The 13,693-nt window shown below is 43.1% G+C and overlaps 1 protein-coding gene across 3 annotated transcripts in view; it reads right to left on the reverse strand.

Moving 5' to 3' along the window:
• Scai (suppressor of cancer cell invasion) overlaps nucleotides 1-12,561 on the reverse strand; it is a 124,545-nt gene extending 111,984 nt beyond the window's left edge. For 2 of the 3 annotated variants that reach the window (XR_003953451.1, XR_001783044.2), the window contains exons 1-2: nucleotides 12,393-12,561; nucleotides 11,792-11,836 (exon numbers count right to left, since the gene is read on the reverse strand). Coding sequence is in view for 1 of the 3 variants with exons in the window: in NM_178778.3 (NP_848893.2) it covers nucleotides 11,792-11,836; nucleotides 12,393-12,445 (98 nt within the window). In the remaining 2 variants the exon portion in view is untranslated. The remainder of the gene's footprint in view (nucleotides 1-11,791; nucleotides 11,837-12,392) is intronic. The other variant, NM_178778.3, reaches the window with a different exon arrangement.
• Between the last annotated feature and the right edge of the window lie 1,132 nt (nucleotides 12,562-13,693).

Consider the following 13,693-nt stretch of genomic DNA (forward strand, 5'->3'; position numbering starts at 1 on the left):
AGTCATCTGCACAGGGAGTAAGAAATAAAAAATAAAATAAACCTTAAAATCTGGTGACAAGTACTAAGAACCAGGTAGAGGAAACGGACTCCTCACAGGTCAATTATACGAGGGTCTAACATAAGCAGAGACTTGTCTCCCAATCTGTGGAACAAAAACTGTGATGTGACAAGTCAGCTCTGAAGATGATGTGCTACTACCTGACGCTGAACTGCCCCTCAGAGCCATAAAGAAAGAGAGTTGCTCTGGGATGGAGTGCCACTCACCAGGTAAAGATTCATGCTTAGCATGCCCAAGGCTCCACCTATTCCACCCTCAAGAAAAATCTGCTTTCAAAATATACATACTTTTTCTTTTTTCTCTTATTCTAAACACACAGGTATTGCCATCCTTCTTCACTTCCCATTACCCTCACATGTGTGTGCACATGCACTTGGCCCATCACACACCTATCCAGAATAAAGAGCACTAAGAGGCTGAGCCCTTTGGTTACAAGAGAACCAGTGCTGAAAGAGACTATTCAAGGAAAAATCACAGGGTAAAATAGCCTAGCCCATGTGTAGCCAGAACACTGAGTTAAGCTGTTGGCTAGACTACAGTCATCTCAACACTCATCCACAAAGGAGGATCTGAAGAACCAGCCTGTATCCATCTTAGGTTTAAAAGCCATCTTACAGTAAAGACAATCTAGGTTCATTCCTGTTTTTCAAGAATTGGGCTGTAACCTTAACTATAAACGATTCTGTATTTTTTGGCTCAGGAATGGCATGTTTCAAAAAATTATCTACCTTTGTTGTAAAGGGTCATATGACCCATGATTACCTTATTCTGACTACTTGTTTTGACCACCTGTTATGTTCTGCACTTGTTACCCTACCCTCTTTTCCTGCCAAATCCCCTACTTGGAAAGCCTCTACCCCTGAGCTATAGAAGCCTTGTGTTAGGGGGAGGCAGCTGAGTACACTGGTCATGATGATTTGGGTTAGTGGTCTTTCTCCTCCTAACTTTGAGATTAAGAGATCCACTCCAAGGTCACTCATGTGGCATCCAGCAGGTCACAGAAGGGCTGCTAGCAGGTTCACTGTGTGGCTGCTAGGTTAAGTGTCTTTCCCACATGACATTCCTATGGACATTCTAGTTCCCATCATTTTAGAGATGTCTCACAACATGACCTCCCCCAGAGACAAAGACACAGACAGGGAGAGAGAAGAGTCAGTCTTTTTATACCCAACATGGGAAGTGATGCCTTATCAAGACGGCTGTCTTTTCTAGTCATTAGAAGCGTTCCACCAAATCCAGCTCACAGTCCAGGAAAGGAAAGTTAAGCTTCATCTTTCAAAGAAACAGAGAAAATAAGAATGACACTGCATACATCTCTTTAATATCACCAGAGACAGGGTGGTGGTTTGAATAGACTCAAGTGTTTGAAAGCTTGGCCTACAGGAAGTAGCCCTATTAGGAGGTGTGGCCTTATTGCAGTAGATGTGGCCATATTGGAGGAAGTGTGTCACTATGGAAGTCTATGCTCAAGATAGGTCCACTGTGGTACACAGTCTCCTGTTGCTGCCTGTGGCTCAAGATGTAGAACTTTCAGCTCCTCTTCCAGGAGGGTGTCTGCCCGCACACTACTGTGGTTCCTGCCATGATGGTAATGGACTAAACCTCTGAACCTGTAAGCCAGCCCCAATTAAATGTTTTCCTTTATAATAGTTGCCCCAGTCATGGTATCTCTTTACAGCACTAAAACCCCAACTAAGACTGAGGAGCTGGTAAGATGGCTTAGCAATTAAGAACACTGGCTGCTTTTCCAAAGGTCCTGAGTTCAGTTCCCACATGGCAGCTCACTCATGGGTAACTTCAATTCCAGGCCTGACAAATACTCTACACATCAAACAGTTTTTAAAAAGAGTCTATAAAAGTCACCAGAGAGACCTATAGAATCCAAGGAAAATAAAAGAGGCTAAACTAGGTATAGTGGTACTCTTCTCTATCCCAGCTACTCCAGAGGGTGAGTGAGGCAGAACCCAAGGAGCTGGTGAGTTTACGACTATGGCAACAAAGCAGGATCTTATCTCAAAACAAACCAAAACCAAACCAAAATCAAAACCAAATAAACAAGTAACAAAAAATGGATAAAGACATTAACAAGGGGAGGGGTTATAGAGATGGTTCAATAGTTAAAACTAGCTGCTCTTCCAGAGGATTTGATTCCCAGGACTATATAGTGGTTAAAAAGTATCTATAACTCCAGTTCCTTGCGATCTAACACCTTCCAGCCTCTCTAGGCACCATTCATACATGTAGGTGCAGATATACATGTAGGCAAAATATATATACACACAAATAAAATTAAAAGTATATAAAAATAATAAGTAATAAGAAAAGAAAGACACCAATGTATTCATTTTAACTTTATTCTCACCATATTCTTCAATTCCCAAATCTCCTTTTCTTTCCCAAGAGAGGCTTATGTTTGCTTCCTGATAATGTAAATTCCTTGAGGAAATTGTGCTCAGAGAGAGGAGGGTGCCAGGTCTGTTTGTCACAACTCTAATCCTGACACCAGAGATACAGGCCAGGCTGGGGTACAAAGTGTAAGAAAAATAAAGGTTAAATTATCAAGGAGGTGAAGGGATTCCTTAGAGATGCCATAAAAAGAGTAGGTCTAAAAACATCTAAAACCCAGTGGTGTTCTAGACAAACAGCACAATCTCAGAGGGAAATGAGCAAAGAAAGCAAAAACCCAGACTCTAAAATCCCCAGGCTAGAACCATAGGATCTTGTGTCTTGAGGCTGCTCATAACCATTAGAGACATTAAACTCCAAAGACCTATGTTAGTCAAGCATTTCATTGCTGTGACAAAAAGAAAAAAAGAAAAAAAAAATCACCCAACATTTTAATTTAAAAGGAGAAAACATTTACTTTGATCTATGGTTTATGTGTGTCAGAGATGGAGAGAGAGTCACACCCACAGAAAGAGAGAGACTGTGGAAGAGGGGGAGAGGGAGAAGAACAGAGGGAGAGAGGAAGAGGGACTCAGTCCATGGTTGCATGGCTTTATTCACTTTGGGCCGGTTGCAGCACAGGCTATCCCGACAGGAGTGCACACTCATCTCACAGAATCAGGAAGCAAAGATACAGGAAGGGCTCGGGATCCCAATGTCCCCTACAGGGTCATGCTCCTTCCACTAAGTTCCATTTTCTCTAGGTTCCATCACCTATGTAAGAACCAAATCTTCAACAGAGACTTTGAAGATACACTCAAGATTCAAACTGTAGCTCCACACACTAAAAACTAACCCTCTACCTTTCCTTTGGTTACTTATGGCTCCCCAAATTCTTATATAATCCTAACAAAAGATACTTAATGCATCATTAATCACTGAGATTCAATTTCTCATCAGTATAGTAGAATTGGGGCACAAAAAGGTAAGAATTTATATAAATTTATTATTTATTAGAATAAAATAATATTAACATGTCTTGACTACCTGGTTTTGTTAAGACTAATACCTTCTATATGCTTAAATACTGTCTAACCCATGTATGAATCTTGGTGGTTTCAAAGAAAGTTCCAAGTAAGCTGATCAACCAAACATTAGTATTTTTCAGGGGCTGAAGAGGTGGTTCAGCAGTAGGGAACACTTGCTCTTGTAGAGGATCTAGGTTTAGATCCCAGCATCCACCCTGGGTAGCTCACGCCCTCCTAAAATTACAGTTTCAGGTGATCTGACACCCTCTTCTTCCCAGAGGGCACTGAGCTGGGGGAAGATGGAAATCCCAGGAGCAAGAAGCAGGCTCTCTTAAAGGAGCCAGTGCATTTCCAGATCAGCCCCAGTTCCCTAGATCCACCTTTAGTAAGTAGGCAAGCACTTACTCAAAGCACATGTTAAAACAAAAAAAGACTTAACCCAAACGTCCAGAGTCCTAAGCAAAACCCAAAGAAAAAAATGAAAATCTGAACCTGTGTTAAAAATTATACAAGACCAAATGACTTAACTATTGACTGTAGAATACTGGAGATTGGTTCTAATGCTTTGATTTAATCCGGAATCTACGTGTCCAAACGCTAAAGATCCTTGTCCCCATTGGTGTTTAACTGATCAGTAAAGATGCCAACAGCCAAACCAATGGCTGGGCACTTAAGAGTTGTGTGTGGGGTGGGGATAGGGGGAGGGAAGGAGTGAGGGAGTAAAAGAGAAGGGGAAGGAGGGAAGAGGAGAGCCAGGGTCGGAGGGAGGGAGGGAGCGAGCAAGCACGCAAGGGCAGGAGAGCAAGCCAATGAACCATGTGAGAATTTTGGGTGTGTGGCCACTGGTCACTTCCCCAATTGGGCCTGGGGTAGCAGGGGAAGGTTTAGGAATTCAGACTTTGAGGTAGCCAAGGCATTTTAAAAATAAGCTAATGTGTCTTTCATTTGCAGATCCAAAGATAGCTCCTGGGTGGGTGCGGGAGTGCAATCCACCAAGAGCCAAAGCGGTGTAGCACAAACTTACCACTACAGTAGAGAGTTAATACTATTTCAGACCAGGCAAATCATCTTGGGCTATCTATCCTTTTGAAAGTCATTCATAGCCCACTCTTATATCTGACTTAGCTTAATTTGTTCTTTACATACTGTTTGCTTATATGAGTTCAAACTAAGAATGCCTTCAAATAATATCTGAAACCTATAACAGGGTTTCCATAACCTTGCTGCCCACCTATAATAGACTTTCTTAAAAAAGACTTATGTTATTTTTATGTGTGTTATGCATGTCGGTGTGTGCCTGGTGCCTGTGGAGGCCAGAGCAGGGACTGGAGATGGAGATATAGATGATACTGACCACCATATGGGTACTGAGAATTGAACTTGGGTCCTCTACAACATAAAAGTTCAGGCACGGTGGTGTACATCTTTCACCCCAACATTCTGAAGGCTGAGGCAAGAAGGTCAAAAGCTCAAAACCAGAGCTGGGTATGGTGGCACATGTCTCAGGAGGTAGGGCAAGCAGATCACTGCGAGTTCAAGGTCAGCTTGGTCTACATAGTGAGTTCCAGGACAGACAGGACTACACAGAGAGCCTCTTCTCAAAACCAAAACAACAAAAAGTTCAAGACTAACCTGGACTATCTAGCCGGATCCTATTAAAAAATAAATAAATAGAGGAAGGAAAGAGAAAGCAAAATCAGAGGTTACTTTGTTCAAGTCCTCAAAGCTATTACTTTTTTTTTTTAAAGATCTATTTACTTATTTTATATATGTGAGTACACTGTTGCTGTCTTCAGACACACCAGAAGGCGGCATTGGATCCCATTACAGATGGTTGTGAGCCACCATGTGGTTGCTGGGAATTGAACTCAGGACCTCTGAAAGAGCAGTCAGTGCTCTTAACCAAAGTTATTGAAAAGCACTAAAATTCAAATTTTAGTTCAGAATTTTAGTCTCAGCATTATTGACTTTGAAAAAATGTTTTATTGTTTATATCTAGGGACTGTGTATATACGGCTAAGCTGAGGCCTGGGATTACAGGCATGTAAGCACTGCTGACATTTGAGCTAGGTAACCAAGGCAGCTGCCATGGTATTGCAGAATGTGAGGCAGCATTCCCCCACCCACTAGGCACCCAAGGCTCTTACAATCAAATGCCTCCAGACTCTGCCAAATGTTCCTTAAGAAACAAAAATCTCCTTTAGCTGATGTGTTAGTGTTAGCTAGGGATAAGATATAGCCTCCTAAAGGACCCATTCCCTTCAGCTAGTCCATACCCATGCTAATAGCGCATCAATTTATGGATGCACCAATGGATTAACCTATTGAGGAAGTCAGAGTCCTCACTATCCAATCACTTACTCCAAGTTTTTCTTCCTCTCAGCAGTGCTGCCCTGGGGACCAAGCCTTCAACACATGAAGCTCTAGGGGACATTTTAGATCCAAACCATTAACAGTTGAGAAGCATTGCTTTTATTTAGGTTCATCTCTACTATTCACTCCAGCAGTCACACTATCACCAAAATTAGTCTTCCAGACCTTCAGGACCTACAAATGTCTTGAATCTACCCTCCCTACCAGTAAGCAGAGTTACTAAAAATCCTTTGTATAAATAAAACCAACACATTATCTCATATTACAGTGTATTTTCCCCATCAATAAGAGTTTTCTCCAGCATGGCCATATATCACTATGTCTACATCTCAAGAACCTAGAACTAAAAATTATGCCAATTTGTATCTCAAACAAATTACAGATACCAAAGGCTATAGAGATGTCTCAGCAGCTAGAGCACAGATTCCAGAGGATCTGAGTTAGTTTTCAGCTCACTCACTCTGCCTGTTCCAGGGAATCCAATGCCCTCTTCTAACCTACATGGGTGCTAACCTGCATGTGAGCCATGTGTATGTACATGCACACACAAATAAAATAAATCCTAAGAAAAAGAGTCACAGGATATTCTAAATAATTCAAGTAACAAAGGCATCTTTTGGGCCAGTGAAATGGTTCACTTGCTGCCAAACCTGATGATGGGAATTGGACTCTCCAGACATATGTGGTGGAAAGGGAAGAACCAACCACCTCAAGTTTTCCTTTGACCTACACATTCACACCTTGCTATGCACAAATACACACACACACACACATGAATAAATGTAATTTTTAAAATTACATCATCAAAATGCCTGGCTTTCTTTGATGTAAATAAATTTTTAAAAGTCCTCAAAAACCATCCAGATATAGTTCTTATTGTATGTATGTATGTATGTATGTATGTATGTATGTATCTATCTATCTATCTATCATGCTGGGGATTTAACAACTGACTAGATTTCAGCAATGTGAATTCTACCCATACAAGTTGGACTTTGTTCTATATAGGACCTGAAAAACTTCTCTACCTCATAACCAAAACATTACTAACAGATTTTTCAAAGCCAGAGAGAGATCAATATTCCAAATTTGACTCCTTTCAGTCTAACCCACCCACCAGGGCACACAGTAATATTACATAACTTTCAATCCTGGCCTACAGTAACTTGTTTCACCAGCCACTTATTTATTAGCTCACTAGTTTACTGAGCCACTGTCTCTCAGTACAAAGTAAAATGTATTTGATCATGGTACCATGTAGAAAGATGAACTAGGATGAGTAAATGAAAGTTTCAAATTAAAAACAGCAGATGCCTTTGGATACTGTTCAGCTTAGACTGACACACATTCTGAGGGATAATCCTTAGGAACTCACTATGGAGGGCTGGGGACATATGTCAGGTTGTGGAATGCATCCCTAGCATGTATGAAGCCTTGGGTTCAAGCCACTATACCATATAAATTAGGATGTTAGACATTCATGTAATCCTAGCATTTAGATGTTGGAAGCAAAAAAAAAAAAAAAAAAAAATCCGAAGTTCATGGTCATCCATAGCTATTACTGAATTTGAGGTCAGTCTGGAATATATATATAAGTACATAAGACCCTTGCTGAAAAACTTCATTATGAGCTGTGAGTGTAGCTCAGATGTACAGTGCTGACACAGTATGCACAAGGTCCCGGGCTTAATCTCTAAAGCAATATTAAAAATATTGTATTTAATGACAACCCCCCCCCCCCAGTCTATTCTCAAGAAAAGCTAATGTCCCAGTGGGTAAACCAGTGAGAGAAATCCATCTTAGGTCTTCCTGTCCAAAAGAGAAAAGAAAAGGTTGTACTTCTCTTGAGCAATTTACGTTTACTGTTAGACATCACTGATGTAGAAGTTTAATTTCTTCACTCACTGTACTCCAGAAAATGCACAGCCAACCCAGAGATACAGATTTAATTTTATTCTTTTTCTCTCAAATAGTCTTTGGCTTAATTGACTTACAATTCTCTCGACTATACATGTCTTAAGAAGGATTGGGGCAGGGCTGTAGACTGACTACGTGGCTAAGAACACTTACTGCCCTTGCAGAGGAATAAAGCTCCACCCCAAGCAGCCACATGGTGGCTCACAACCACCTGTAACTCTGGTTCAATGCAATGAACTCTTCTGACCTCCTCTAGTACCATGCACTCATGTGTACACATACACACATGCTGGAAAACACTCATAGATACCAAAATAAACTAATTTTTAAAAAGCGAGAACTGCCCTGCTGTATCCAGAAACAGTTTCCTTGTGGTCAGCTATTACTTATGGCCCTTACTATCTTTTTGCTTCCTCTTTTGCTATGGACCTTGAGCCTTGGGTAGAGGACAGTGTACACCTGAATTCGAATTGGTTAAGACAGTATGCACAAGACCTGCATATGCTCAGGCCAGATAAAATTCCAGCACAGAAAATGTAGATGGACACAAAGTTCTATGCCTGCTTAAAGAGCTGCTGTTAGAGAGAATAAGTTTTCTTTAAGGCTGCAGCACCTGGTAACTAAACCACCCCCCAGTGAAGGCCACAGGTCCAAAAGTATACAGCGGTATAAACTGCACTTGGGGGAAAATAAAAAATAAAAAGTAACCAGAGAGGCATGTACATATAAAGTTGGGTAGTCTGGGGGAGAGAGGGCCGAGAGGGGTTGAATATGATTAAAATGCATTGTTCAAAATTCTGAAACAAAACAAAACAAAACAAAACAAATAACTAAAGAAAGGTAGGATGGGGAGATGTGCAGATAGGAGCACTGACTGCTCTTTCCAAGAACCCAGGTTCAATTCCCAGCACCCACTTGACTGTTCACAGCTGTCTAAACTCCACCAGATCCAAAGCCCTTTTCCGGACTCTACAGGCACTAAGAATGTATACCGTGTACTGGATCTCATGAGTTTTCTTTCACCTGGAACTTACTGTATACGGAAAATACTGTGCTAATCAGTACACCAGGGACTTTGTGACCATCAGCTTGTTGAACTAATTCTGCTTCCCCCCGCCCCCCGCCCTGCCCACCCTCCCACCCTCAGGCTCAGAAAGGATCCCACTCCCACTAAGGATTAATACTAAGGATTAAGCTCGAGGCTTCCTGCATGCCAAGCAAGGCAACACATATGGGAAAGGAACTTTGTATGATACACAGAACTGTGCAGAACAACACAGAGGGGATGGATTGAGAAATATGTACAGAGTGAACATTGTTGTACATTATTTTAGCCATGTAGTTTATGAGCTTACAGCATATATGTGACAAGAGGTGTATCCACATCCAGCCAGAATCGTCGCATGAAAATTTGGGAGCAAAAGAGGTGAGCACAGGGAAGGGGAAGAGAATGGGGAAAACCCTCACTGCGGATGTGATGCATGTACTAAGTCTCAAAGAGACTGAGAAAGAAAGGGTAATCATGTGTAAAAATTAAAGAGAAGACATGCTCTAGAAATGGCCAACAGAACACACATTAGGCAATTCACTCATCTTGGCTCACCAGATCTATCAAAGAAAGTTTCTATGGCTACAGGACTAACCAGTGGCTAGAAAAGGAGGTAGAAGGGAAACAGACAGTCCTCAGTTGCCACAGTTAGGATAAAAAAAAAAAAATTGAATTATGTTCAACAAGGAGGAAACACATGGGGCTCCTACATGAGAAATGAATGATCAGCTGGGTGTGGTGGCACACGCCTTTAATCCCAGCACTCAGGAGGCAGAGGCAGGCGGATTTCTGAGTTCGAGGCCAGCCTGGTCTACAAAGTGAGTTCCAGGACAACCAGGACTATACAGAGAAACCCTGTCCCACCCCTCCCCCACACACAAAAAAAGAAGAAATGAATGATCACAGGAAAGCACAGTAAATAAATTGAAGATTAGAGGCCAAAAAACCCCAGTCAGGTAATAATTACCCCAGAGTCTGGCAGTAGGGTAACTGAGAAATAAACTACAGCCATTATAAAAAATAAATAACACAACCTTGTAATATTTGTATTTTCTATTTACCACCACTGGAAAAAGTTAAAAATAAATGTTTCTGTTTGTGTGTGTGCATGTATATATGTACATATGTGTAAATGTAGTGGACTTAATCACTCTTGGTGACAGGGCAGAGAGGTGGTGGGGGGAAAGGGAGGGACAAATAGATTCATACTTCAGACCATAGGAATCCTAGTTTACTGCATAGTCTACAAAGAAGCAATAGGCTAAACAGTAACTGCTATGAAAATAATTTTAGTAATAACAAAAATTACTTAATTTGGGCCAGCAAAACAACTTAGTGGATAAAGACACTTGCTGCCATGTCTGACAACCCAAGTTCAATCCCTGAGACCCACATGATGAAAGAACTGACTCCTGCAAACTGTCCCTGCCTTCCATGCTTGTGCATACATGCACACACACATACGTGCGAGCAAACACACACATACACACTAAATAAACATAAAAATTTAAGTTTATTTACTCTAATACATCTTGTTATCCTACCAGGAAATCATTAAAATTTAGAGTGAGACCCTCACACTCATATTTTTGTGCTGATTGTTGTAAATTATTCTCTAACCTCCACATGCAATGTCCACACTACATGTACATACAAAATGAGAAATGTAAAAACTTTTTAAAAAATTACACTGAAAATTGAAAGTACTGAGGTAGACAGGCAGATAGATCCAGGGACTTACTGGCTGACTAGCAGCCAGCTTAGCCAAAAGGTGAGCCTCAGGTCTCAGTGACAGGGCCAGCCTCAATGAAAGGGCCAGCTTCAGTGACAGGGCCAGCCTCAGTGACAGGCCCTGCCTCCAGACACAAGAGTAGACTGCTTCACATCGACATGCATGTATGTGCATTCGCCTGCACACACATGCAGACACCACACACACACACGCATGAATACACATGCACGCACGCACACACACTCACACTCACCTGCACACAAAAACACATACTGATCTACAAAAAATTCAGTTCCTCAGGTGTGCTAGCCAACCTTGTGGGTGTGCAGTAGCGCTACGTTGAGTCTGGGAGTAGACATGCAGGCCTAAAAAGTGGCAAAGCTATTTGGCAACTGCCCACTCCCACCACTGGCATTTGTATCTATGATTGAGTTTATCTGTATATTAACGTCCAAAGTATTAGTTATGAGAATGGTGCTACGGGCTGCAACCTCATTACTGTAGCTTACTCTCTCAATTCCAATGTAGGTAAAGAAAGGAAATCTTCAAATAATTAAATAAAATTGTGATGTAGTACCTAACAAATGAAATACACTAAAACATATTTGTGGGATGAATACTCTTCTTCATTGCCTAAGGAAAAATTCAGTTGTCTGCGGCCTATGTAAGTCCTTAGTTACTACTTTTGTATTAAGCATCTCAGTTTATTAGACTTTATAAAGAAAGAGAGAGAAAGCCAGGAGTGGGACTCTGTTCAACTGTGTATGTATTAGAAGCATTACAGTATAAAGAACATAAACTTTGCATTCAGACAACCTGGATTCAAATCCTGGTTCTATCATTTATTACATGTGTGATCTTTGTTTGCTAAGTATTGGCTACTCTATGGTTCAGTTCCCTCTTTTGCAAAACTGTCACAGAAAATAACACAGAATTTGTATACGACACTTGGCACACAGTAGCTGTTCAATGACAATCTCCGTTAGAGATGCCAAAGTTGAAATTAAGACTAAAGTCGAAAGTGGGGCTTTCTTAATGTTTCCCCATTTCCCGTATCATATACCTGCAAGGGGTTGGAGGTGGTGGTAATTTGAAGTTCTCAAAGGGAATACCTTTCCATGCTGTCGAATTTACTAAAAAAAGGACCTAAATAAGAAACTTTATCTACTCACCACGTAATTATGCAGCACAGGGGCAGCCAAGCAAACAGGAAAAACACGAAGCTAGAGAGGAAGGCATTTGCCTTACCTGCTTTTCCGTTTTCGGGGTGGTTTCTCCACTGTGCCAGACAGTCTACAGACCAAACAAATGAGACCCGTAACTAAGACAACACACCGTTTGCCTTGCCTTGCCTGTGGGGCACTTCATGTACCACCCTCGGGGGGCCACAGGCTGACCACAGGTTGGCTCTGCCTACCCGTGACCTTACAGACACCCCACAGGCAGGGCTTCCTTCCCTCCCACGACCAAGCGCCTGGGACTCACTAGTCCCCGAATGCTCTCGGTTCCCTGCCCCAAACGTTCGGCTCCCCCAACCACCCGCCAGGTCGGCCTCATTGTCTGCCCAGAGCCGCAGGCCCCCCTAGCTCCCCTCAGACACGGCCCCGCCCCTCAGACCCGGTTCCCCGCATTCCTTGGCTCCCCGGTGGGGCGCGCGCCCTCCGCTCTCGCCCAGCGCGCCCTCGCTCGCTGCCCCGAGAGCTGCTCTCCCTTGGCGCCCCCGAGATGCTGAGTGCCTGTACCCCCGCCCCTTCAGGGCTCGGCGCCTAGACACCACCGCCGCCACCCCCAGGCCCGCTCTCTGGGCCCCTCGCCCCTAGCCTCCGCCTCGCCACGTAGCCCACCCCACCTGGGGGCCAGGCGACTCCGCGGCTGCTGGGACTGCCGGGCTCCTCTGACCATCCGGCTCCTGCTCCGCCGCGGGAGATGCTCCGGCGGCCGCAGGGCTCGCTCGGGAAGCTGAAGCGGCGGAGGCTGGAGTAGGCGGAGAGACAGGAGGAGGGCCTTGCGCCCCGGCCAGGCTTGCCGCGGGGCTCGGGCCCGTCCCCTCCTCGCCTCTCCTCGGTTTCTATTGGCCACAACGGCAGGGTATCTAGAAATCCGACCGCTGATTGGGTGCTTAGGCCGTCATGTCCCGCGTGGCCCACCCCGAGGTTTGGTTGAGACTGCAGGTGGCGGCAGAGGTGCCTTAAAGACTGCTAGCAGAGCGAGAGGAGCCCTGAGCGCCTCCGTGTGCCAGAACGGGGACTTACATCTCCGGCGCCAGACACCTGCCTGCAGGTTCTCTTTGGCTGGCATCCTGCATCCCTGACACCTCCCAGACACCTGCTATTTCCTCCGCCTCCGCACTGCTCCAGAACCAAAATCAAGCGCAGCACTTTCTCCAGATATATTCAGAAGTTCGAGGGCAAAGCAGCTCTCTCTCTCATAGTCTTCTGAATCACCTCGAATGCGGCTTAATGTCACCCTTCAAAAGGGACTCGGTCTCAAATTGTAGGGATCAAGCAGTTTGGCTGCAGGAAAGATCCTAAGCTTGGATGCAAGCTTGTAAGAAAGCAGAATTTCTTTAATTACCTCGAAAAAAAAAACAACAACAACAAACAGCATTGCAAAAAGAACCAATTACAATAACCACAAGGAATGTATTCCATTTTGAAAAGCCTAAAAAGAACTGCTTCTTGTATAAGCTAGCCATTCTGTGCCATTCCAGATGATTAAAAAATCTAACCAGCTAATCATTTTTGGTATAAAATTTCACTGCATTTTTTGACAGACCTAAGCATGCAAAACATTACATGCATAAGCATGTAAATACAATTAATACTAGTAATCTTTTCTATTCTGCTCTAACAAAAAGCTATCTTTGAAAATATAGCAGATGTATATGTAATGCACCCGAAGAATTTAATTCTTAAGATCTATGCAAATCTGTCTGGCAGATTCTAAGTTCATTCCTTCCATTTGGGAGAAGGCATAAAACTTTCTCTTGGGCCATTTTCATTTTATTAGAACACATTTTGTTAAAACACACACCAACAATGTAGTGGCAGATATATGGCTCAGCAGAGTAAAAGGTGCTTGCTGTTCAAGCCTGATGTTGTGGCTTGTCCTCAAACCCAGAGGAACGCTTTCGATGACTCTCTGACCTCC

The sequence above is a fragment of the Mus musculus genome, chromosome 2 (genome assembly GCF_000001635.26).
Source record: "Mus musculus strain C57BL/6J chromosome 2, GRCm38.p6 C57BL/6J".
Lineage (NCBI taxonomy): Eukaryota > Metazoa > Chordata > Mammalia > Rodentia > Muridae > Mus > Mus musculus.